At 40.5% G+C, this 24,800-nt stretch overlaps 1 protein-coding gene across 2 annotated transcripts; it reads left to right on the top strand.

Moving 5' to 3' along the window:
• Positions 1-1,031: 1,031 nt before the first annotated feature.
• Positions 1,032-19,068, top strand: coq8aa (coenzyme Q8A-a). Of its 2 annotated transcripts, none has more exons than XM_084000317.1 (17): positions 1,032-1,219; positions 5,083-5,188; positions 6,590-6,669; positions 6,751-6,995; positions 7,092-7,287; positions 7,403-7,469; positions 10,032-10,106; positions 10,984-11,112; positions 12,915-13,000; positions 13,525-13,665; positions 14,037-14,118; positions 14,284-14,377; positions 15,471-15,612; positions 15,942-16,049; positions 16,149-16,214; positions 16,601-16,687; positions 17,336-19,068. In XM_084000317.1, the coding sequence occupies exons 2-17, from the start codon at positions 5,089-5,091 to the stop codon at positions 17,630-17,632; spliced, it is 1,995 nt and encodes a 664-aa protein (XP_083856443.1). In that variant the 5' UTR covers positions 1,032-1,219; positions 5,083-5,088; the 3' UTR covers positions 17,633-19,068. The 2 variants fall into 2 exon arrangements, with proteins under 2 accessions (XP_083856443.1, XP_083856442.1); XM_084000316.1 differs by having other exon boundaries at positions 1,032-1,271.
• Positions 19,069-24,800: the final 5,732 nt, after the last annotated feature.

The raw sequence follows: 24,800 nt of genomic DNA, 5'->3' as shown, positions 1-24,800 counted from the left end.
GATATCACCAAACTTTTAGCATGCTTGAGCCTTACAGCGACCATTTTTCCCTTAATCTTCAGATACCAAATGTGAGGACCTTTTACAGATGTGCAGGTTTAGTCTGACAGGATGTTTGTTCACTGATTTAGTTTAATCTGGGAAACATTTATTTATGAATATGAATACACACTACACAACACATTTCACTGGCACTGCAGAGACATCATCTCAAAAAGTTAAGTATAACTGCTTCATTTTAAAGCGTGATAGCTACTATTTGATACTTCAATGTACAGTATTTTATTACACCATTTAGCATAACACTACAGTAACAAGGAAATAACAACCAAACAGGGCGGTGTTTTTGTGTTGTCCTCCTACCAACAGCAGGTGGCAGTAGAGGCTCATTTCACCGTCATGCAGATGTTGTTGTCGGTAATGGTAACTGCCTGGCACTCGCGTTTTGATTTAACTGTTATTATCGTTCATGTGTTACTGTCAGTATTTGTTCTCCGTGTGTTTTGTAATAGTGAAATTCGTTATCCACAACAATGGGTCATTCTTTGAGCACATTGTGCGGAAACTATGGCGCGTTTGTTTCCATCAGCGATGGACCAATCCGGAGCCGCGCTTGAGCCCCTGCCCTCCTGTCAACAGATAAAAGGACCAATAGGAGCAGAGGACGGCCGAGACGGCGGAGAAGGAGCAGAGCAGTGTATAACCAAAGCTCAGCAGAAGGTGTAGGCGCGTGTCTGCTGGTAGAGATAAGGTGAACCTCCGCCTCGCGCGGTGTGAAATAAGGTCATACTCAGTAGAAACGGAGGAACAGTGATAGAAAATCAAATTACGATAGAAAACAAAAATCAGCTACGCTATTAAATGCATATTCAACAAATCATAATGTGGGGCTGACTGCGCATGTTTTCCACATAACAGAGGCTGCACGTGCTGTGCGCGCGCCTCGTTCACATACGGCTCTGGCTGCAGTTGGTAAATAAGGTTTGACCTCGCGGTGGAGGGAGAGAGAGAGAGAGACAGACAGAGAGAGAGAGAGAGAGAGGGAGAGAGAGATAGAGAGATAAAGTGGATTAAACGCTGTCAGCAGCTGCAGCAGCAGGAGGGGGAGAAGGACGACAGACAGATAACCGACAGATAACGTGCAGCTCCGGTCGGTAGCTCACAGTGTCGCGCGGAGGGACAGACCCCTGATGTTTTAGTACAACTTTAAGTTTGACAGGTTTGACTCGCCCCGCGTTTGAGTCGTCTGCAGAGAGCTGCTGCTGCTGGAGGTGAGTGTGTGGACGGCTGCTACCACCGACATATCACTGAGGACAGTAACATGGGCACAACTGGAGCGTTTACTCCGTTATTTCCGTGGTCATTGTTGGGTCAGGGTCAGACTGGACGGTGGACGGGTCCTCTGCAGCGTGCTGACGTGCCTGGCGTCCATTGCTGCTCTCTGTCGACGTAACTTTCTCAAAACATCCCATAAAGGGTGTATTCATGCAAACTTCTCAGTCTTGTTCATTTGAAGCAGCTGTAATTTTAATCTCGAGTAATTTCAACAACGTGGCACGCGTGTTATTAAACAGTCTGGTGGCAACCCGCCCACGAGGAAGCGAAGAATCTCAGTTTTTAAATGGGAAACGACAAGACACGACACGACTGACTGACTGGAGGCTTCATGTGCAGGGAGAGTGTGTTGTAAACAAGCTCAGTGTGTGTCAGTGCGGACGGCTCTGCTGCTCTCAGCTGGCCTCTGTTTACTTTAGTCTCATGTCCTTCACATAAATGACCGTCAGATATTAATCAAGTTTATATCTGAGTTCATTTCAATTGATCACAATAGTTTTGATAAAAACCAATAACATCTCATGTGTCCTTGGTGGACTGACTTTTGCTTTGGTGCCTCATTTATAATTATGAATAATTGACAGAAATTAAGTGTGTGTTCCTAAAGTACTTTTCAGTTAACAGGTTATGTGTCTAACTAATACAGCAAGACAGTGTAGTTAACAAAATGTAGAATAGTGAATGAATGACTGTGGAGTGGGTGTGGAGTAAAGTGTAACATCTACTATAGCCTGACTGCTATAGTGACAGAAACTTATCATATGGATGGATATGGGCGGATATGACAGCCAATAAGTGAAAAGAAAATGTATTTTCACAGACATTCTTGTTTGGTTCACTGATTAAAGTGCTAACAAGCTAGATGGGTAGATCAGTAGACTCCATGTTTTGTGGTCTTGCTGGAAACGTGGTTTTAGTCACGTTTCTCTTGTTAATGGTGGTGACGCTGGTTCTGTGGTACTTCCCAGTGAGTTTCCACTTTTGCCTCAGGATCAGTGATCCGGAGCAGTGACGGGAAGATGAGGTGATGTCACCATGAGGTGAACCAAATGCACTCAGACTGGGCCACTTGGCTATTTTCATTGCAGTGAGTCAACAGATTGTGTTGCCACAGAGCAGAGACAACAGCTGAGGCTTAGGTGTGTGTGCGTGTGCAATGCACGTATGATTACTGTGTATAATTCCAGTTAGTGTGTTTCACAAATATCTTGGAGTCACCTCTCACCCACTGGAAATCACATCTGACCTTTATAGTTCTGTCTTTCCTGTCTGGCTCCATTTAGGTTCTGTGTAGATGAGGTTGTGTCTTATGTTTAATAACACATCCACAGGAGGAAAGAGGCTTGTTTGCACCATCGACTGTATATAAAAGGGTTTGCACCCAGAGAGGCTACACACCCTCGCTGACAAATGGGAAGTTGCTCAATAGATTACATTTGGCAATTAACAGTAACTTCTCTCCAATGGTCTCAGATTTTGCAAGTGAAATTATTTTGTCAAGTGTTGGAGGTTCTGAATCTTGGTCCAGAAATGCACTTTGCTTTGCAGAGGTCAAACGTGCCACAGCACACAGTGTTTTACATTGTTGCATCCTGCAGCTGTGGGCCCGGGCAAACATTATCAGGCTATATATTTCTTATCAGTATTGCAAACTTCCTGTCTCAATCACAAATATTTGCAGATATTCTTGCAGGATGGTGGCTGGAGGTGGAGACTCAGCACAGTGTTGCAGTTGGCAGGACACAATGACAGGGATACAAAAGTAATGCACGGGCCGCAAATACTGTAGGGTTAGAGAAAAGAAAAACTAAAAGCAGTTATTTTTTGTGACTGGAACTAGTGATTATTTTCATCATAAATCAATCAATCTGATAACTATTTTTCTAATGAATTGCTTTGTCTGTGCGTTATATCTGATCCTAAGTTGATGTCTTTAGACGTCTACCCGTAAGTCCTAAACTCACGGATGATCTGTGATCATGTATAATCTTTTATCCTGACAACTATTCTGGTGATTAACCCTTAGAACTCAGAGGATTTAGGCTGCTTTTTGTTTACATTCAGGGACTATAAGAATTTGCAGGACAGAGTGTCTTGTATCATTTTTTTCAGCACAACCAATGCAATCTGATGAAATAATTATTTTCACAAACACACCCAAGCAAAAAGTACTCTTTTTAAAAAAGTACTTTTTTAAAAAATCGATTGAATTTTTTAAAAATCTAACATTCTATCACATACAAAAAACAGAGAACAAACATTTTTGAAAGCTTGAAATTGTAAAAACAATTATACTGACAATAAAAACTTGAACAAACACTATATAACAACACTGTCTAAAAACCATAAATAACTCATTCAATTTCCAGGCAGATTTTTATGTCAAGGCATGCCATTCCACCAAAGTCTCTAAAAAATCTGTCCATGCATGCCACTGGAAAAAAAGAGAAAAAGTTCCTACAGTATTCAGGATAGATAAAGGGGGTGTCACATTCAAATGTTATTAGATTAAAATGTCATATTTTAAACCAACTACACAAACCTGAGAAAGAAAATCTAAAATATTTAAAGTCCGAATGACATTTTTTTCATTTAATCGACCAAACTTTTTAGCTTTATCATCATTTGGACCACTGCTGACCTCCAGTGTTGTAGTTTGTTGTGTCACGGAGTATGGTCTTCAGTCCGCTGTGTAAAAACACAGAGTGGCCCGGAAGGAGGACGGATGACCCACTTACTGACTCAGTGGTGTATGTGTGCTGCAGTGTGTGTGTGTGTGTGTGTGTGTGTGTGTATGCACGCACACCACACACACACACATACACTCACACTCACACACATTCCCTTACTGGTTTGACTCTTTCAGCAATGCCTTTTTCCATTGGCCCAGATCCCTGCTTTGCTGTGTTGAAGCATGTTGCCATCCATAAAGCAACAGCACCTGTAACACAGCGACTATAACACACACAGTGAGACAGCAGGCTGCGAAAGGAATGCAGTGTGGGCTTTGTTATTTATATAAGAGTCAGAGATGAGAGGACTGAACTGAACTTTTATTTGTGGACCCTGACTTATATCAGAGATTCACAACCTTGAGTTTTCTCTCTCTTTCAGTTTTAATGTGCGATGATGTGCCAACTGTTTCAGGTTGTCATATCTGTAAAAGATACACTGATCTGATTCTTTGAAAGAGAGATGTTGTAATATTTTTAGATTGGCCTGAGCAATCTCACAGTCCTGTCATGAACAGAGAAGTAAGGAGTGACAGCAGACCTGGTACATGAACCAAACACGTGCACAGAAATAGCTGGAACAGGCAACGGCTCTCTCGCTCCTCCCTCCTAGTTTCCAGTGACATTTTCAGATCCAGTCCTGCAACACATATCATCATCACAGCACACATGCACAGCGTTCCCAATTCTCTTCTTGTGTGTGTGTGTGGTGTGTGAACACAGGGAATGGAGGTCATGAGTATTTTTAGCTGAAGTATTAAAGTTATCTCAATAGGTGGCAGCTGTGTGTGTTTGTGAGTGTGCACATGCAGGAGAGAGTGTGTTGTCAACAGGTTTTATTTGTCCCTCCATTTGCCTTCTTGTCCATGTTGTCTTTGTCTCTATGTTCCTCTCCTCTTGTGCTGAGAATAGGAAGAAGGAGAAGCAGCACAACTAATGTTGATATTCACCATATGTCTCTTGTGTGTCTTCGCTTTCTTCTCTCCTGCCTGTCCTCCTCTGTCTCTGTGTTCAGTCCGTCATGGCAGCTGCAGGTGACATGATGTTGCTGATGCGAGGCCTGGCTAAGCTGAGTCAGGCCGTTGTAGAGACTCAGAGCAACGCCATCCGCACTGGAGCAGGTATGTTCAACAAAGGCCGGCTCTAACTGCCTGCCTCGTTAGCATGACTTTAAGCTTTAAAGGGATATTTCAACATTTTGGCAAATTCGCCCATTGCCATAATCCATAGTCATAGAAGTAAGTTTGTTACCTTTTATTGTCAGTGCAAACTGTTTTTAGATCGGTGGGGCAGAGATACAAGCTGTTCAGCTAACGCTACAGAGGCATATGGTATTTCTGGGTTTCCTCCATCAAACTCATCAAATACACAATCCAACAAGTCCAAATTGCTCTCATGGACCTGCACATTCACCAGGCTATGAAATAATAATGGAACGTTACGAGACAACAAGCTTGCACCGACAATTAAAGGTAACTAATCTACTGCTATGATATAGAGATTATAGAAATTGGCGAATTTGCCAAAATGTTGAAGTATCCCTTTAACCTCCCACTCTAGCTCAGATGATGATTTGCTAGCATTCGATTAGCTTTACATTTTGGTTTATTAGCAATGCTAGCAAAATGCTAACAATGTAGAATACGGTAGCTAATAAAGTTTTTTTTTTTTTTTTTACATTGGTGCCTGTTCATAGAAATAAATGGCTTAGAAAAGAGTTAGTGTTTCAATGAACTATTGACTTCCCAAAAGGAGTGGTGACTATAATAAAACTTGCACATTAAATAACCTACTAATAGTTTATTGTAGCTCTGTTAGCAAAAATGTCAACAAGCTATAATTCAGTCTACGGACATGGTAATGCAGTTTCTATATTGCAGCCTTCTATTAAGATAAAATATAATAAATTACCGGTAATATAGTCAAATTAGATATGAAAGACCTTGTGTCAGTGTTTAGGAACAGTGAGGTAGATATTTGGTTTAAAGAGGAACTATGCAGGATTTGTAGGATCTAGATTTTTACCGTAATAAAACAGCTTTGGAGTAATTGTGATGGTTTAATAAATGGCTTAACTTGTTACGTGGGAGAATGGAGGCTGTCTGCCTCCAAGTGCATGTCACTTATTGTGTCTCTTGGCTGAAAACCAACCTTGTAAGATCAGAGCCTCCAACCCAGTGTCCCAGCTCTTGTCTCTGAGCACCGCGACACAAATGCGCCCCGTAACCCGTAATCTCTTGTTTATGACAGATTACATCGTATATAATATATAATGTTATCTACTGCTCTATTGATTGATTTCTCACTGGATTCGTTGTAAACAAATGCACATGGCCAGGAGGAGGGTTAGCAACACAGCAGGAAAGAAACCAGACTTGCGTAGTTCCTCTTTAAGTTTGACTTTTCAAACACTTCAGTGGGCTAAAGCCCACATTGGTCTTCTCTACGGTGTGATTAAAATTCTCTGTGGACCTTGGAGCTTATCAAAATATCAATTCTCTTCTTTTGTATTTGTATCCTAGTCCCAGGAGTTGGTGCTGCTGTTCAGGGTGTCCAGTCGGCTGCAGAGCAAGGCCTCTCTGCTGCCATGATGAAGATGCAGGTGTGTGTAGTACTGTGTATAAAGTATGTTCTAATTATATGAAAGTGCATTTGTGTGTTTACGGTATATCTGTCTTTTTAGGAGATGTCTGGCCAGCAGCAACCCTCTTCTTCAGAGGAGGACTTTGATTTTCCTCCACATGATTCAGAGTTCAGGGAAGAAGGTGCAGACTTTACGGAAGATTACTCAGGTAGTGCCGATGGAGCAGCCTACAGCTCGGCAGCAGAGACGAGCCATGTCAGTGGGAAAAAGTCTATGTTTGAGGGATATAAAGATCCCAGCAAACAGTTTAGTGGAGACACTAGATCTTACCACCATGATGCCAGGTATGAGCAGTCTAAGTCTTATTTTATAGGACACACTTTTTTTCTGCTGTTTGGGGGCTAAAAATAATCACTTGTCTGCCGTTTTGTCTGTGGCAGGAATTTTATTGGACACCATCATCTCTACAACCAAAGTCTGAACAGGCATGTGTGGGAACAGCTGTACTGTCAGCATCAGACCACACAGGTCAGAAGCTACCATCAGGACCCGTCCACAGTTGGAGGGCTGACGGCCGAAGACATCGAGAAAGCAAGACAGAACAAGAGGGCTGAGACCAAACCACACAAACAAATGGTGATATTTATTCCTCAATTCTCATTCCTGAACACAAATATGCATTTACTGTAATGTAAATGCTTATGTATTATTAATTATGAGGTATTTTTTGCTGTTCCATCTTCTTGTGTAGTTGAGCGAGAGAGCCAGAGAGAGGAAAGTGCCTGTGACTCGACTTGGCAGATTGGCCAACTTTGGAGGTACAGTAATCCAACCATTTGTTACTAATCTGAGTTGAGTCACTAGCTGTTTGTCTGACAATCTGTTGATGTGAGCCGCCATGCAAATCTGCAGGTACACCACTTGCTGTCTGTCTGTGGATGCACAGTTAAATCAGTGTAATAAAGCAGCACTGTGTGACTGTAGTGCTCACTGTGGTATAGAGAGGAGTCTAACCATGATTTAATGTTTGTGAATAGAAAACACTACATCTAAACAACAGGACATGATGTGGTTTCTCTCTGGTTAGTTACACAATCACATAGAAAGGAAAAAAAATACACTGTGATAGTTTCTGCAGACTTGGGGAAACGTCTTAACCTTTTAATCTCCAGTCTCACTGTATCCACTCTGCAATCCCCTGTTTTTAAGATGGGGTCACCCAGTGCAGGGCAGGTGGTGTTATTATGTCGTTCCATGAATTAATCATCATTTAGCATGGATGTACTGTATTATGCTGTGACTATATCATTAAAAACACACATTTACATTTACATTTCAATTCAAATGAGAAACAAACTACACAGAGGGGGAAAAGAGGTAAACAAATAATTCACACAGGAATATAACTAACATTGTTTGTTGTCATATGCCACACCCTGGAGCTACAGTTAAGCAAACAGGAAAAATGAGGCCAAGCTCTCCCAGAGGTTATTAATGGATATGTCCGCTTGCTCAAATATAAACACACCTGTGTCATTACCTGCAGGTCAGCAGAGCAGGACGCCAACAGACAGTACAGCAGTATTGAATGCAACATTAAAACCTGCTGGGTGCTTTTTGTGTGTCTTTGTAGCACAGATCCACCTTTTTGTTTAAACATGACACATTATATTCAAACACTAATTAAAAAAATATATATAATAAAAGATGTTAATATAGTCTTGTTTACAGATGTAGCCATTTTCTTTTAGGGTAATCATTATGCTTGCCAAAATGCAATACAGTATATGCTTTGTATGTCATTATTTTTCATTTAATCAATGTCACCAAGTGAAAATGACTGCATGTAATGTGGACATGTTGGCAGATTAAGTGATTAAGTGTTGTCAGTGATAAACTTATCTAAAGGCTAAAATGTCCACGCAGGCGGAGTGAAAAGCTCAGAATTGGCCTCAGGTGGAGTTTAACGTGTAGCTTCATTACAGACTGATACTGGATAAGTCAACAGGTGGTAAAAAGTTGCATAGAGACGCGTGAAGGAGAACATAAACAGACTGCCAACACAAATACATGCAACAGAATTTAGCCTCGGTTCACCAGCTGCTGTGCAGGTTACAAGGAGACGCGAGGCGGGAAGAGCCGAGTTGATTCAGCATGTTGTTGGTGGTAACACTTAGAAGGTGCTGAAAAGAGGAGGGGAGGGGAAGTGGGGGAGGAATGTGGCCTTGGTGTGCCCTTCACTGTCGTGCATCATCTGTTGACAAAGTTACACAAGTTAGTCTTGTTCACAGCCGACATGCAGATAAAAAGCAAATGTTTGAGGTAGTTTAGGTTGGCATTGAAAACAAGCAGCAGAGTGATTCTATGGGATGTTATTTTTCATAGCAGCACTGAATCCATCTGCACTGACTTGTTGACCTCTTGCTGTTGCTTTGCCTTTCACTACTTTCTGAGGTTTGTGGGTAACCACGTTTATTAACTTGTAAAGCTGCCTGACGTTGTGTAAACACACAGCTCTCTGACATGATGGACAGGCATGTGCTTCTGTCACTGAGCGAAACGCTGCAGGAAATGCTGACCTGTTTGCCACATTGAGATCATAGAGATATACAGTAGTCACAGTGACATAATGCTGGTTTCGTGGGCCTGTGCTGTGTATTTATGTGCTCAAATTTAAATTTACTTCTGCATTCACTACTTAACAGACACATATGCAGTTTAAAGCTGCATACATTTCCTCTGCTTGGTCAGCGTGTCTGCAACAATCGAGTTGATGACATGTTTTGTCTTGATTTATCCGTCCACTGTTCATCTCAGATTTGCTGCTCCAGAGACGGCTGACTAACTGATTATGTAATGTCGAGTTATGTAAGGTGGAGGCTAAGCTTGGAGGAACTTGCGCACAAACAGTTCCCAACTCGTGCGGTCTTGTTTTTCCTCTCAGTAGCTGCCAAAATAAGATCTGAAGTTTTCAGAGGATTAAATGTTTCAGCAGCTTTATTGACTTTATTTATGATTATGATTGATTAATTTAACCTCCTCTTGCTCTGTCACATCTCTGTCACAATACACTGCTGACTCTTCAAAGTGCTTATCTGCTTATGATGTTGTGGTGCATGTTTGTTTTTGTTTTCTTAATGTTTCTGTCATGGGAATATCATTCCTTTGGTGGTGTTTTGGGCTTAGCTTCAGGTTTAGATGCTTTAACAACTGCTGTGTTTTTCTGACTCTCATGCCACAGTTTTGTTTTTATGAAGAACAACTTCAGTTTTTATGACATAATTACCAGTGTTTTATTTTGTGTTACATATTAAGCAGAACAACTCCAACTCCTTTTCTGTGTGATGATGACTGCCTCTGTCTGTGTGTGGTTCCTCCAGGTCTGGCTGTGGGGTTGGGTATTGGAGCTCTGGCAGAAGTTGCCAAGAAAACCATAAGACACGGTGGGGAATCAGGTAAGACACCAACAAGCACACTGACTCACAGAACAAAGTGCTGAACAGAAAAGAAATGTTATTAAAACAGCAATTACTGTTAGATTTTGAGATACTCTTGGATTTGGATATGTGTTTGGGAATTATGAATTATTATCAAGTTTAGTTGCAGAAAATTTCATCACTGAATGATATACATGACTGCTATTTCTGAATTGAACATATTTATGTTCTGACAAAGATGTTATTAAGGCTGAGTAAAGGCAGGCATTGTGTGTCTGCTACTGTTTGTCTTTGGCTCACTGTAAGAACACAGATATTTTGCAACTGCCTTCCTCTTGTCAGAAGTGATTTTGTTTTCAGTGGCTGTTCGTCATGCATGTTCTTACCCGCTACAGACTTTCAATACCAACAGAGCACACAATAAAAAGCAAATAAAAAACATGCTCTCAGAGCCTTTCCCACACCAGCTCACCCTCGCAGAGCACACATTCCTGCTTTGCACCGAGAGCCTGCTAATCCTGAGACATAGCTAAGCTCAAACAGAGCATACGGGCGTCAATCTGTGGCATTTGTGCGTCAGTTCGTGAACGTGTATGTGTGTATGTGTGTGTGTGTTTTAATCCCAGTAGGGACACCCTGAACACTCTTGTGTATGGTAAATCTGTCTAAAGCCGCTGTGGCAGCTTCAGACACACTAAACACACTACCTAGTGACCTACTGACACATATACACACACCTTTACCATGCATAAATGCACAACATACCTGCATTTAAAACTGATATTGTTTTCTATTGATGCCAAGACTTCACCTTTACATTCAACAAGAAATGGTGACTAGTTAACTATCGCCAAGCAGCCATTGTATCTCCTCTTTGTGTTTTATGTTGCTACAGGTGAAAATAAGAAATCAGTCCTGGACTCCAGCCCCTTCCTGTCGGAGGCAAACGCCGAACGCATCGTCAGAACCCTCTGCAAAGTCAGAGGAGCAGCGTTGAAACTGGGACAGATGCTCAGCATTCAAGGTGGGTGACACACACATGGATTCACAGAGAAAAGAAGTGAGATTGAAGTGGAAGAGATAAAAAAGAGGCATGATTATCATTGTGGAGAAAAATGAAAAGGAGGCAGCATGGATGACAAAAGAGAGACAGAAGAATAAAGAGACACAGTGTGGACTCTGTGTGTCTGTTTTATCCTGGTGTGATGATGAAAGTGAAAAGATTCATTTTTCCATGAACATAGTTGCTGAATCACTGTTGAAACGTGGCTCACAGACAAAACTTTTGTATAGTTGTTGTTTCCACCGGATACAGAGGCCACAGATCACCACCTGTGTATGGAGCTATAATTATCCTGTAATTATTAAAGGTCAAATTAAAGCATAAAAAAACCCTGGATCATTTCCACTGCAAAGAGAGTTGGCAAAGGCTGCTGTTGCTCAGTGAGCTGAAAGGATTAGTTCAGCTTTTTTGATGTGGGGTTGTATGAGCTACAAATGCCCATTAAGTACCGTACACTAGATGCAGTAGAAAGGTCCCCCCCCCCCACTGAGAAACAGCGAGACACAGGCAGTACACTGTTGTCAATGAGGGACGATTAATCAGCGTATATTCACCACCTACGAGAAGTCCCGTCTCAAAATAATACACCAGTTCAAGAGAACAACCTAAAGTAAAAATGTAGAATACATCAGCTGGTTGGAAAAAAGTTTGTTTATCTGGAACTACCCAACTCCTCGGTACTCGGCTCCGTGACGTGCTGTATCACTCCACCTATCAGCTTTTTGGATCAGCGGTGTGTGGAAGAGGCACAGTGATACAGCACGTCACGGAGCCTGGCTGTGTGGAGGAATACTGAGGAGTACTGAGTGAGTTGGGTAGTTCCAGTGTACTGCCTGTGTCTCTGTGCAGCGCGATGCCCCGCAGTTGTTTCTCAGTGGTGGGGAGAGACCTTTCTACTGCATCTAGTGTACTTAATGGGCATTTGTAGCTCATACAACCCCACTTCAAAAAAACTGAACTATCCCTTTAAGGTGACCATGTCTCTGCCAGTGTGTAAATTAATGCTTGTTTGTCTTGATGCTTATAAGACTGATAATACAAGCGTGGAGGCCAGCAGCACTAAACATCCTGGCACAGAGCTGCTCCAGCCCGCTCGGATTACAGCAGTACACACATCATGGATTTTGTTTGTTGTTGTTGCCCCCCCCTCCCCAGTGCCTGACATTGGCTGGTGACCTTTGCCCTTTGGCATTCATGTGTTATGTCATGAGTTCTGAATACTTTAGTGCAAACATTGCCCACAGACATTATAGTGAAGTCGATGTAGGTGGCAGAGTAAACGACATTGGCTGTGCAGCATCAGGCATCAGCACAGAGGATCCACTACACACACACACACACACACACACACTGCTTTTCCCACAGAGAATGGAAAAGGTTTAAATTAGCTTACAGAGACTGAATTTATGGCCATGACTGACTGGAGTTGAGTTGAGGGAATGTGGAGGATAAAACTGACTGGTCTTTACACACTGCTGACATTTATGTGTCATGGTCAGAATGTAGTTGTGTCCAGATGATTGTGCATCCAGCCATTGTAGCCTTTTAGCGCCAGTCCAAAATAGTGTCAACCTTTAGGAGTCTAAAACTATTTAACTGATAATAGATTACCCCTCTTTCCTCACATCCGTGCCAAGAAGATACCACAAAGCTATTATTATCATGGTAACTAACTCTCTGATTAATGTCACTCAAATCTCTGATTTGAGTTGGTCAAGTCTGGTTTAACTCACAAAGTTGTGTAATGTGTTTCTGTGTTTCAGACGATGCATTCATCAACCCTCAGCTCGCCAAGATCTTTGAACGAGTTAGACAGAGTGCCGACTTCATGCCAATCAAACAAATGACAGTAAGATCTTTTCTTTTTTCTATTTAACTTGAGTTTTCTACCACCCTTTTAATAAACTTTTAAGATAATGATACAATAATAAGTTCTACCACTGGTAGTGTTATATTACTATTATCAAGTCCACTGTATATCTGCTTGTTTGTTTTGTTTATTTGGTTTAAGATTGCTGCAGTATAGCAACAGCAGTTCTTCCTGGGGTCCTGAGAACAATCTTTACATTGTACCAATGCAATTATTCCATTTACGATTAACACAAAATCCCAGATAACAATACAAAATAAATAAGACATAATAAGACAACACACAGACAAGACAGCCAAAAGCATGTATGTATGTATGTATTTCAGTTGTCTACCAAGCATCTCTGGCCAATACATGTTTCTTAACTAACCTTTTGAATCCAATTGACTACCCCACAAGTGAAAAAATCTTTGAAAAACGTTTTGACTAAATATGCATTTTTTGATAACAATATAATAAGTTGACAAGCTGCAAATGTATCACGTGCTGGTGTCTGTCCACAGAAAGCGTTGAACAGTGACTTGGGTCCTAACTGGAGAGACAAACTTGAATCGTTTGAGGAGCGTCCGTTTGCAGCAGCGTCCATCGGCCAGGTTCACTTGGCGAGGATGAAGGATGGCAGGGAGGTGGCTATGAAAATACAGGTAGGCTCTGACTATGTGTGTGTACACAACACAACTATGTTATTAGGTAAACACCAGCACGGACTAACATTGTGTTGGCTTCTCTTCAGTGCTCATGCAGAGAGAAACTGTAGGTAATCTGATCCTCCAGGTGTGTTTGCAGATGTGTTTACAGATCAGAGTGGTACACCGTAAACACACTTTTTAAGAATGGTCTTTGGATGAGATATGATCATGATACAAGGGCATCACAGTATTTTAAAATGAGATTATGAATAAAAACACTTCAGAAATGTTGATGAGATTAAAGATGGTGTTTGGGCAGTAAAACATTAAAATGACTCACTTTTTTACCGTCTTCCTCCTCCGTGTCTCTGTTTGTGCATCACCAGTACCCCGGTGTGGCTCAGAGTATCAACAGTGACGTCAACAACTTAATGACCGTGCTGAGTATGAGCAATGCCTTGCCTGAAGGTATACACTCCCTACTTTCATACACATTTTCCCCTCCATTTTTCTCTGTCTCCTCCTCTGTCTTTCCCACCTGTTTCTCCAAATTAGTCAACATAAATTTGCAATTCCTGTGAGAGCTTGTCTCACGTTTTCTCCCTTTTCGTTTGTATCTTTGTGTCTCTTCAGGTCTGTTCCCAGAGCATCTGATCGACGTAATGAGAAAAGAGTTAGCACTGGAGTGCGACTATATTAGAGAAGCACAGTGTGCAAAGAAATTCAGGTATTATATAGCAGGTATCTGAGTGCATATATGTTATAGTCTGTTCAGTTGCCGCCTGAACTCAACAAGGCTTAGCAACCCACAGAGGCAGCAGGACAGCTCCAGTCTCAAGTCAATCTTTTTTCTTTATTTTAGTCAGGTTGATAACCTCCAAAAGACAAATAAACCAGTAATAATCAGTAATAGACACTTTGTATTAAACATAAATGACATAAATTCACTGCCCACATCTATTTTAATATAAACAATATCTGAATGAATATCAATCAATACAATCTATAAATATCTAAACCGAGAAAATAAGTGAGGAAGCAACTCATTATAAACACAAATACAAGAAAATACATACCAACAGTGTCTCTGAGGTTGCCTGACTGACACCTAACAGAACAGACAAAGAGCTGCAAAGCTGTTCAGTTGAGGTGAACCAACATGGTCCACACTTTTCTTTTCTTTGTTGATCGTCATTCTAACAAAAATCCAGGGTCAAACTAATTTTTTTTAAGAAATGCATTTGCAAGTGTGATTTCAAGTACACAGATACAACCTTTGCAAATGTTTCAGTGAAATAAGAGAATGTAACTTCATATTTTTGTCGCTCTTTCCATTAATGTGCAACATAGTATTTGAAACCAGTTTTTCCAAGTTCAGTGTGAACAAGAAGTACAGCAAAGTGAAAATGTCCTGTGAGCTGACAAAAGGACTGTTTTATGCAGCTCTTGCAGTGTGTGCCAGACTTTCCTAAATCCAGCTGTGTGTGCTGGGCTAGCTGAAGCACAGAGCCAGACTCTGACAACCTGAACCTAAACAAGTGTTTGAACTACACTCTGGTTTGTGTCCTTGTTGGACCATGACTCAGGATGACTACACATCACACTACAGAGACCTGTGTTACACTCAAATTACATATACAAAGATAGGTTGATATCTACAGAGCTAAAGTTAGCTTATTCCACTCCCTCATAAGATTTTCATCTATTTGGTTCAAGGTCAGGGCAACTACAACTGCCACCAACTATACTTAGATTTGATACTCTATATGGAGTGTCTGCCTACTTAACCTGTGGTTTCTATCTTTTCATGTCTGATTCAGGGAGCTGCTGAAGGATCATCCATTCTTCTATGTACCAGAGGTGATAGAGGAGCTGAGCAGCAACTATGTCCTCACCACAGAGCTTGTTCCTGGGTTTCCTCTGGACCAGGCTGATAGCCTCACACAGGAACTGAAGAACGAGGTACAGCAGGCAAATAGAGGCATCAGGAGATATTTAGATGACTAAGGGGGGGGGCATATCAGTTGATGTATTCTGACTTACAAGTGGATAAGTAGTCGAATGAACCTCTAGTGGCAGAAAGTGAGAACTACTTCTGCCTCACCCAGTTTTCTCCCCGCCCCTTTGATTTCCTCCCACAAATCCCTGCTTTCCACAGCTGTTTACATTACTCCCTTGGTTTAAATCAGGGGCAAGACACACCCACACGTTGACAGAAAAATGAATAGAGTGTGTATTTCGGTTCTGCAGTGAATAACAACAGGATCTTTGTGTCTTTGTTTCTGTCTCAGATCTGTCAGAACATCTTAATGTTGTGCCTCAGAGAGCTGTTTGAGTTCAGATACATGCAGACCGACCCAAACTGGTCCAACTTCTTCTATGATCCACAGACACACAAGGTGAGGCTGTATACTAATTCAAATTCAGTTTACAGTACCTCAATAACTAATAATAACATGGCAGTTAATAATGAGTGATTATTGGTTTTGTTTCACCAGGTGGCACTGTTAGATTTTGGAGCCACAAGAGGATTTGATCAGAGTTTTACAGATGTCTACATAGAGGTAAGTCGTCCTCAGTCTTGTTTCCTTTTTTTTTGTAACTTTGTGCAATACAAACAAACAGCTGAGCAACGAATGGTGGAAGTTTCACATTACGAACTGTAAAGCACCATGTCATTGCTTGCCATCATTTGATATCACTACTAATGATGATATGTTTCTTCATAAACTATATTATATTATGACTCAGCTGAAGTTGCTGTTTATCAATATATATTATGAATATGCAAAACAGTCCCTCGCATCTCTATTTTTTTAATTTATTTTGAAAAATACACACAGTCAAGCAGGTAATTAATATGCAATTTAAATGCGACTCTCCTTAAACGATTCAAATGTGAGAATGGAGACTAAGGTGACGATAGTTAACATTTGTGACCTGTTTGTAGGTCATCCGTTCAGCTGCTGAAGGGGACAGTGAGGGAGTTCTGAAGAAATCTATCGAGATGAAGTTTCTAACTGGGTATGAGTCCAAGGTAATTGCCTGTTTATTTATCTTTCTGCCTGCTGCACATGAGAAACCACTGGCCGAATGTGAAGTTCGGCCATTGATGTACTTAAGAAATTCCTTGTTGAAAAGCGCAAAAGACCAATGACACTGCTGTGAATATTCATGATTGCTTGCTTTGCCTTTCTTTCTTTTGTTAAACAATTTTCATAACCAAGGGAAATGAGACCAAGAGGTGACAAAAACTCAGAATAAAACATCAGAGTTTGAATTAATAGATGAAAAAGCAGCTTAGAGAAGATGTGGGGTCAGAAGCTGAAGTACAAATGTCCTAAATGCTTTCCAAAAAGAATAATGGGTATGAGCAGATTTAGTAAATGTGGTTAAACCCATTATCAAAAGCCAAATGACTCATTTTCCACTTCTAGTTGAGTTGTCCTTTCTGTTCGGACCTTATCAGACATCATCACATGCACTTAGAGAGGGAACACACAGACTGAGGGGAGGAGGAGTGAGCACCAGCTGCTGTGGCTGGTGGCCTTTAAAAGTGTGAGAGGCTTCTCTCTGTGACTGTGTGTTTTGAAGTTATCACACTCTCATCCGCTGATGGAAAAGGGGCTTGCCTCTCCAGTTGACGTGTGTAACATGTTTGCCGCGTGTTTTGATCTGTGCCCAGGCAATGGTGAACGCCCACGTGGACGCAGTGATGATCCTCGGCGAGGCCTTCGCCTCCACGGATGACTTCAACTTCGGTGCTCAGTCCACCACAGAGAGAATCCACAACCTCATCCCTGTGATGCTGAAACACCGTCTGGCCCCGCCTCCAGAAGAAACGTACTCGCTGCACCGGAAGATGGGCGGCTCGTTCCTCATCTGCTCCCGGCTCGACGCCAAGCTGTCGTGTAAGGAGATGTTCCAAACGGCGTATAATAAGTACTGGGAAGGCCGCACACCGCCCTCTCGCTCAGCCTGAGTCAGACTCAGGTGTCAGATGCTTTGATGGACAAGTCCTGGGGCCAATGGCAAGGTGCCCGTCGGGGGGGATGGATGCAAAACTGCTGAGCGGAGGCCATGTTACCCACCCCTCTTTTTCCCATTTTGGGGAGCCCACCACATTGAGGTTTTAAAACACACTTTGAAGCACATTTTTACAGCCACCATTTCTCAAGAAGAAGGGGAGCAGCATCATGTCATCTGAAGTGCTGGAAGGACACACTCTACTATGTATGGCCCTGGGAGGACAGACGTTGATAGAAGGGGAGAGAAATAACTTTGTTGAGGTGTAAAATGTTTGAACTTTCTCTCCTCATGTTTTCTTTGTATTGCTGTGTTGTCTTGAACTTTTGGAAAAATCACAATCAAGTGACCATCTGCCATTCATGTCATGGTTGGTAACATGACATTCATTATGGTAGAGGACTGAACTTGTATTGTGAAATCACAGTCACAGAATAATAGGGTTGATACACTAAACGGTCAGTAGGAGTCACAGTGTTAACCAGGACCAACTTGTCTGGCTCACAAATATTTCTGCTGCTTTTTATTAGATTGTCTGGACATGAATCATTCAGGCTTTAGTCTAATTGGAAAAAATGCTGCAGTTTTGGTACAAACCAAATAGTTTAAATACACAATTAGTGTTAAGATGTTGGCAAGCAATCAATTTCAAGTTAATTTAGATCTAAATCTGACAAATTTGTGAACATTTACTCACACAAAGGTGACTTAACTCATGCATAGAGTATGTTTTACGCAAACTCATCTGTATTTCTGTACATCTCAATGATGCTTTTGATCTCATTTCAGTTGCTTTTTATAGCTTTTAGCTTTGTGGTTAAAACTGCCCGTGTGTTTCAGATGACATCCAGGACCTGTATGTTTTAATGAACCTCTTCACCTCTGTCCGGTGATGAAAGTCTGCAGAGCTCCTGCTAGAAAAAAAAGGCATATAGAATTGAACCCACATGGATCCATGTTGTTCTCTATTAGATGAGGCCCATATCAACACTTCACCTGTGCTCTGTCATGAATGTTAATGAAGAGGAATGGAAGAAGCTCATGCTGATATCGCACAAGCTCAGCTCATGAGCTCACCTTGGTTCAGAGTCGGTAATCTCTCCACGCCGGGTCGGGTGTGAAATCCTCCCTCACCTGGTTGGTGTGTGACTGTGAAACTTCTCAATACTCTGCAGTGTGAATACAGTTATTATGGTCTCTGGTGTGAAGATGGAAAAATTAATCAAAAAACAAAAAAAAACAAGGTGCCTGTAGTTTCCAGTGGAATATTTTTAGCTAGAAATCTCTATATTTCATATCAAGAAAAGATGGTTTAAATTTTCTAATCAAAATGCATTCTTTACTGAGAGTTGTGTTGGAGATATTCTCTGAAAAAGTAAATGCTTGATCTACTGAACTGGCTCTGGTGTGGTTTTGTTGTGTATTGTTATTATGCTGTCAGTCGTTCTTAAGAGAATCATTAAATTCTGTGTCAGTTTACTGTAAATCTACTGTATATGTAATGTGTCCTGGTTGGTTAAGAGGCGGCTTTATGAGTTCAGTAGAGGGGGAAAAAATACAGTAGACAGAGACAGAGTTTGTCTTCCTTATTTAGCAATGTCTTGGCTCGTGGTGGAGGAACTGGCTGAGAGCCTGGGGACTGAGTGCACAGAAATATGCAGTAAAAAATGTGCATACACTTAGGCATCAGCGCAGATGAATCATGCCAGTGCTCATGCACAGGAAATCCAATGGGAAAGGCCAAATACATGTAGGTACACACGTAGACACACTCTTGTGAGTTCTCCTCTCTCCTGATACCTGTGATCCTTGCTGGGAAAATCCTATACACACAGTTTTTCCAAATAATCGAGAGCTGCTGTCTTCCTGTGTGAGAACCTGTCATGTTGTAGTTCACCTCAGTGTCCAGCACATGGCGCTGTTGTCTTTTCACATATTTACAACTGGTCATATTGAGCAGAGTTGTTACTGTAAAATACCCAACAAAAGAACAACTACACACAAGCAGCCTGAGGCTAGACAGATAATTTTATAAAGCTACATCATTTCTGCTTTATTACACAATATCCTGTTAGCAGAGGCTGGAGAAATTACAGTAAAAGTTGATTACACAAAGCAACAGCGGTTATTAGATGCATTTTCTGGCTGACAAGCTCATATATCATGAAATATTAAGCATATTTAATAGAGCAAGGATTAATAGTGTTGTGGAAGCAGTGGCTTTTTGAATTTTCATTAAATCCAGTCAAATACCATCTGCTGTTTTCTCAGATTACAGTTTGTTGAACTGTTTTCTACAAACCCACATTTGACTCCAGGCCAGGTGAAACACTGAGCCCAACTTCACGACAACGTCATTACCCAAGATATTGAAAAGGTGGGTATAACTTGTTAACTTTGTGATTAGAACACTGTTTGGTTTTCAGGAGGCGGGGACAGTGAGTGACGGGTTGAATTAAATCCAGTTTGTATATCCAGTGTTGTCACTGCGTTACATCTCAGTGACGTCAATATGTTTTGACAGTGCAACTTGTACAGCTAAGATGGAAACATCTGAACTGTTGCATTTACACAGATGGTGGTGGGATGTGTTGGGGTGGGGGCTGGGGTGCACCTTAGTCGTGGTGAGAGATCCTTATTTGGTGGGAAATGACACTCTGGACGTCTGGGCTCGGTCCTTAGAGACAAACAAACTCACCGCACAGTTTGCCAGTTTTCTTCAGTGTGATTTGCATCTTTGTTATCCTCATCATCATCATCGCTGTACAGATGGTTAATGAAATTATTTTTTAATGTTGCCATGGAAACAGATTTCATGCCATATTAAACTCAAGCCTTTAAGTTAAATCAGATAAACTCACTTCCGGCCTTTTAGAAACCTAAAATGCATAGAGGTGGGAACAAATCTGGTTATTATTAATCCACAATGGTTATTATTTTTCTATTATTTATTATCTGAGAATATAGTATTTTTCCAAACTCACCCCCTTGCCCCCTTTTCCCCTGCTGTTAAACCGACCTGCCCTCCCTGCCCATGAACCAGTCTGCCATCCACTACTCCCCCTGCCTTCCCTCCCACCAGAAGCTGCCTTCTTCAACTCTTAACATCTCCATGTTTTGCATATTCTATGGTATAAAACTGTTTCCTTGTCTGTACACAACATCTATTGCACGTCTGCCCGTCCTGGGTGAGGGATCCCTCCTCTGTTGCTCACCCTGAGGTTTCTCTAATTTTTCCCTGTTAAAAGGGTTTCCTGGAGTTTTTCCTCAGTGGATGTGAGGGTCTAAGGGCAGATGATGTTGTTATGATGCCATGTAAAACCCTTTGAGACAAACTGTTTGTAAAAATGGGCTATACAAACAAAATTGCCTTGCCTTGCCTAAACTGCATACTGTATAATTTGTGCTAAGATTTGTTAATGTCTATTGATGATCCCTGCCTCAGACTTCACATCTGTAAAGCCTGAAGTTGGGGCAGAGAACATGAGAAAACATGAATGTGTATGCTCAGAGCGACTTTGCATTCGCCATGTTAAAAACAATTATTGTTATATATCTATAGTAGCAGGGTAATTCACATTTGTAATTACAGTAATTGCATGCAGCCTAATTGTAATCCACTATTGTTGTGATGGATTGCAGTTTTCATAGAATGGATCTGGGTCCCTAAAAGTCTGTGTGCTCCGTTGTGGCCTTGAGCTCTTTGCTGTCCCCCCCCCCCCCCCCCCCCCCCCTCTCTCTGTGTATAAGATATGTAAGACCTGATGGGCAAGCCAGCTCTGTCCTTAATAGTGTTTCATGGAGCCATGCTGGATGCCTGACAAACACATCAGTGACAAGACAGAGCCCTGTAGTTTTCCTGGTTTGCAGCCTTTCTATTAAGTGGTGCCCTGATGCCTAAACTGGGAATCCCAGGTAAAAAAGTAATATACTTTAATGTACTAAAAATGTACTTAATTTTCTGAAAGTACATTTCTAGCACATTTTGACTTTATGTGTTAAAATAAAGTAAACCAAAAATATATTATAAATGTATTAATTAAAAATATATTATTCCCTCAGTAGTACTTCAGTTTACTTAGATAAAGTACACTATTTAGTACTAATACTTGAATTCATATTCATATAAAATATACTAACACTGAAATATAAGTGTTTGATTAGTATATTTATTTATTATGTACTTCGAATGTGTTAAATATAAGTTTAATGTCAGTGTATTTGCAGCTACTTTTATCAAGTGCACTTTTAGCACCCTTTCAATAAGTTCACTTTTATAACACTTTTTTCATATCATTGTTAGCACAGCAGTGTTAAAGTGCACTTAAAATAAGTATATTAATAATTGAATACTACTTCAGTGGTAAATTAGTGTATTCTTCATAAGTACACTATAAACCAGAACAAATTCATCAGTATGTTGCCATTTCTTTTAGTGTGCTAAGATCAGTTTAAAATAATGTACAATAACAGTTAATTTCTGCAGCTGACCTTTTCTCTTCAACCTTTTAAAATAATGTATTTTACCAGCAAAATGCAACAATGCTGTTATGTAACACTACCTTTTCTAATTGAAAAAATATCCTTACTTTTCTATTTCAATTTTAAAATGTTAGCAATTAGTGTTATAAAGTAGGCTATTTGGATTACTTCAGCACCACCGTTGTTTTTATGCAATATTTAAAAATCCATCCATTCTCCAAATTTAATGGTGAATTTTGAATAAACATGAACATCAACAATAGAGCACCTTTCAATTGACCATGTGCTTTTATATAATGCAGTAGTCACCAGTATTTCTAATTAAAAAACAGTACAACCTTGTGTATTTCTTATCACATGGAAGGTACTATGTTATATCTATCGCTCTGGATACGTGCGCATGGACATTACTACGGTGGCCGAGAGGGACCGTACATTACGGTGTGTCTTTTTACAGTCTATGGGTGCACACTGTTATACATCCATGGTGTACACAGACTTTTTAAAATGTAATTACTCTTTTTTTTTTTTGCAAGAACGTAGAGTCTGCGTCTGACAGACAATTTTGTCGGAATTAAAAATTTACATGTGGTGGACATTTTTCAAATTGACCCTGAAGTAGCCTACTCGTGGCGCTGTGCTGCCGCTGATTGGTTACCCCCGAATGCAACCTGCTTTAATGTAGATGCTGACCTCTCCAGTGAAGACGGATGGATACAAGTGTGCTGGGGCAGCAGGAAAGCACCTAAAAACAAGGTGGCCGCAAAACTGCTCTTACTCGGAGGTTTGTATTGCTCGTGCATGCTGTGAAATATCTTTTGAATAAATATTCTTTCTACTAATGACTAAGTTAAACAAGATAATAGGCAAACTTATCATTCACAAGCTGCATTAGCTAATAACTAGCTAGCTAGCTGTTAGCGGCAGACGGCAGCTAATGCTAGCGTAAATGGTGCTAACTTAGTGCAACTTAAGATGAGATTTTGTGTGAACATTTATGAGCTGCTGTGTGGAGAATGGTTAGCAAAAATTGCCCACTGTAAAGAAAATAAAAATTGTTTGTACAAATTTGTTATGCTGGCACTTGCCACCAGCCACTACTGTTAGTGATGATTTGATAAAGAATTTGCCAGTGGCTCATGCTAATGATTGTTAATGTTAACCTTGTATGTAATTTATTTGTATGTAACTATGTTTATAAAAAGACTTAAAGTGACTTGTTGTGTATAATATTAGATTTACTGTGGTGCATTTCACAAGACATACAAATTATCTAAAATATTGAGCAAAAGAGGGAAAAAACATGGTTTTGACAGTTTGTCTGATGTTTGTGGTTACAGACAACAAGGAGTTGATGGGAAAAAAAGAAGCCTTCCTCAAGGATGAGGACATCTGGCACATGGCAGTTGCAAGGAGAAGGACCACACCTTGTACTACAACACATGATGGAAGCAAACCAAAGGTTATTTTTGTTGCTTGTTTCTTTTCTTTAGAAAACACACTTTAATTAATAGTTATATTGTGTTGCAACTAGAGATGCCACAATACCACTAATTGTATAGATAGTTGCATTCAAATTTGTCTATAACAAAGTCGATAACAGTGTTGCCAACTATTTTCAGTGGGAAGTAGCTAAAGCCTGCAGGAAAAGTCCTGGATGTCGCTAGATAACGTCACATGCTAATTTGCATATATATGATGATGGCATGACTTTATTACATATATACAAAATAAAAAAAAATATTTTAAATTAAGTTAAACTAAACTGACTGACCAGCGTTTATTTCAAGAGGCTCCTCAATGTGCATCCAAATCTACCTCTAAAACTGTTTATACAGGCTGTTGCATCGACTGTAACTGAAGTATCATGAACAGAGAGATGATCATGCACTGGAATAAATTCACTATTGTTAACTCTGTCTATTTTGACAAAACAAAATCAAACTCAAATAGTAAAGTTAAAGCAGAAGTAAGCGATCCGGTCGTTTTGGCTAATGCTGCGTTATCAAATTTTCATTTAGTGTTCTAGTAATTGTTTGGCACTTAACAAGCTGATGCTAATGGAAGTTTAGCTTGTTTTTTTAATGGGACATTGAGAGTTTGACCAATCAACTGCCCTGAAAAACTAAGGGATCAACTGTTGTATCTCATCTTTGGGCAACAAGAACGTGACAAACGTAATTGCGGCATTTGTCAGAACATTTCATCAAAAACACAAATGTCAACTTTATAGTGACAGAAGGGAGAAGGGAGTTCCCTGGGGAACATGGCAGTTCATTCAGCAGTTGTTGAGGAAGTCATGACCAAGGTGGAGCAGTTGTTAGACAGTCACATTGCTAAACATTAAAACACAAGTCGAGAGAAGAAAAAGTGCTCTCCATGCTCACTTAAGAGTTCTATTTCCTGTTTGAGAAGTCTGAAAAGTTAACTGTATTAAAAAAAAGAAAATAATTTAGAGCAAACTCTGCAGCCAAAGAAAACATCCAAAGTGTCAAATACAGTTTTCTGTTACAAGCTCTGCCATATTCAGATAGGCATGTTTATTCATGAGTCAGATAGGAATGGACACATTTCATCATTTATTTACATAAAAATGTGCACATTCTGTTTCATTGAGCAGGGTTCTAAATCTGCTGTTCTAG

The sequence above is a fragment of the Trachurus trachurus genome (assembly GCF_905171665.1).
Source record: "Trachurus trachurus genome assembly, chromosome: 24".
Classification (NCBI taxonomy): Eukaryota; Metazoa; Chordata; class Actinopteri; order Carangiformes; family Carangidae; genus Trachurus; species Trachurus trachurus.
Note: the sequence above shows the minus strand (reverse complement) of the source record. Positions and strands in the feature narration are given on the sequence as shown.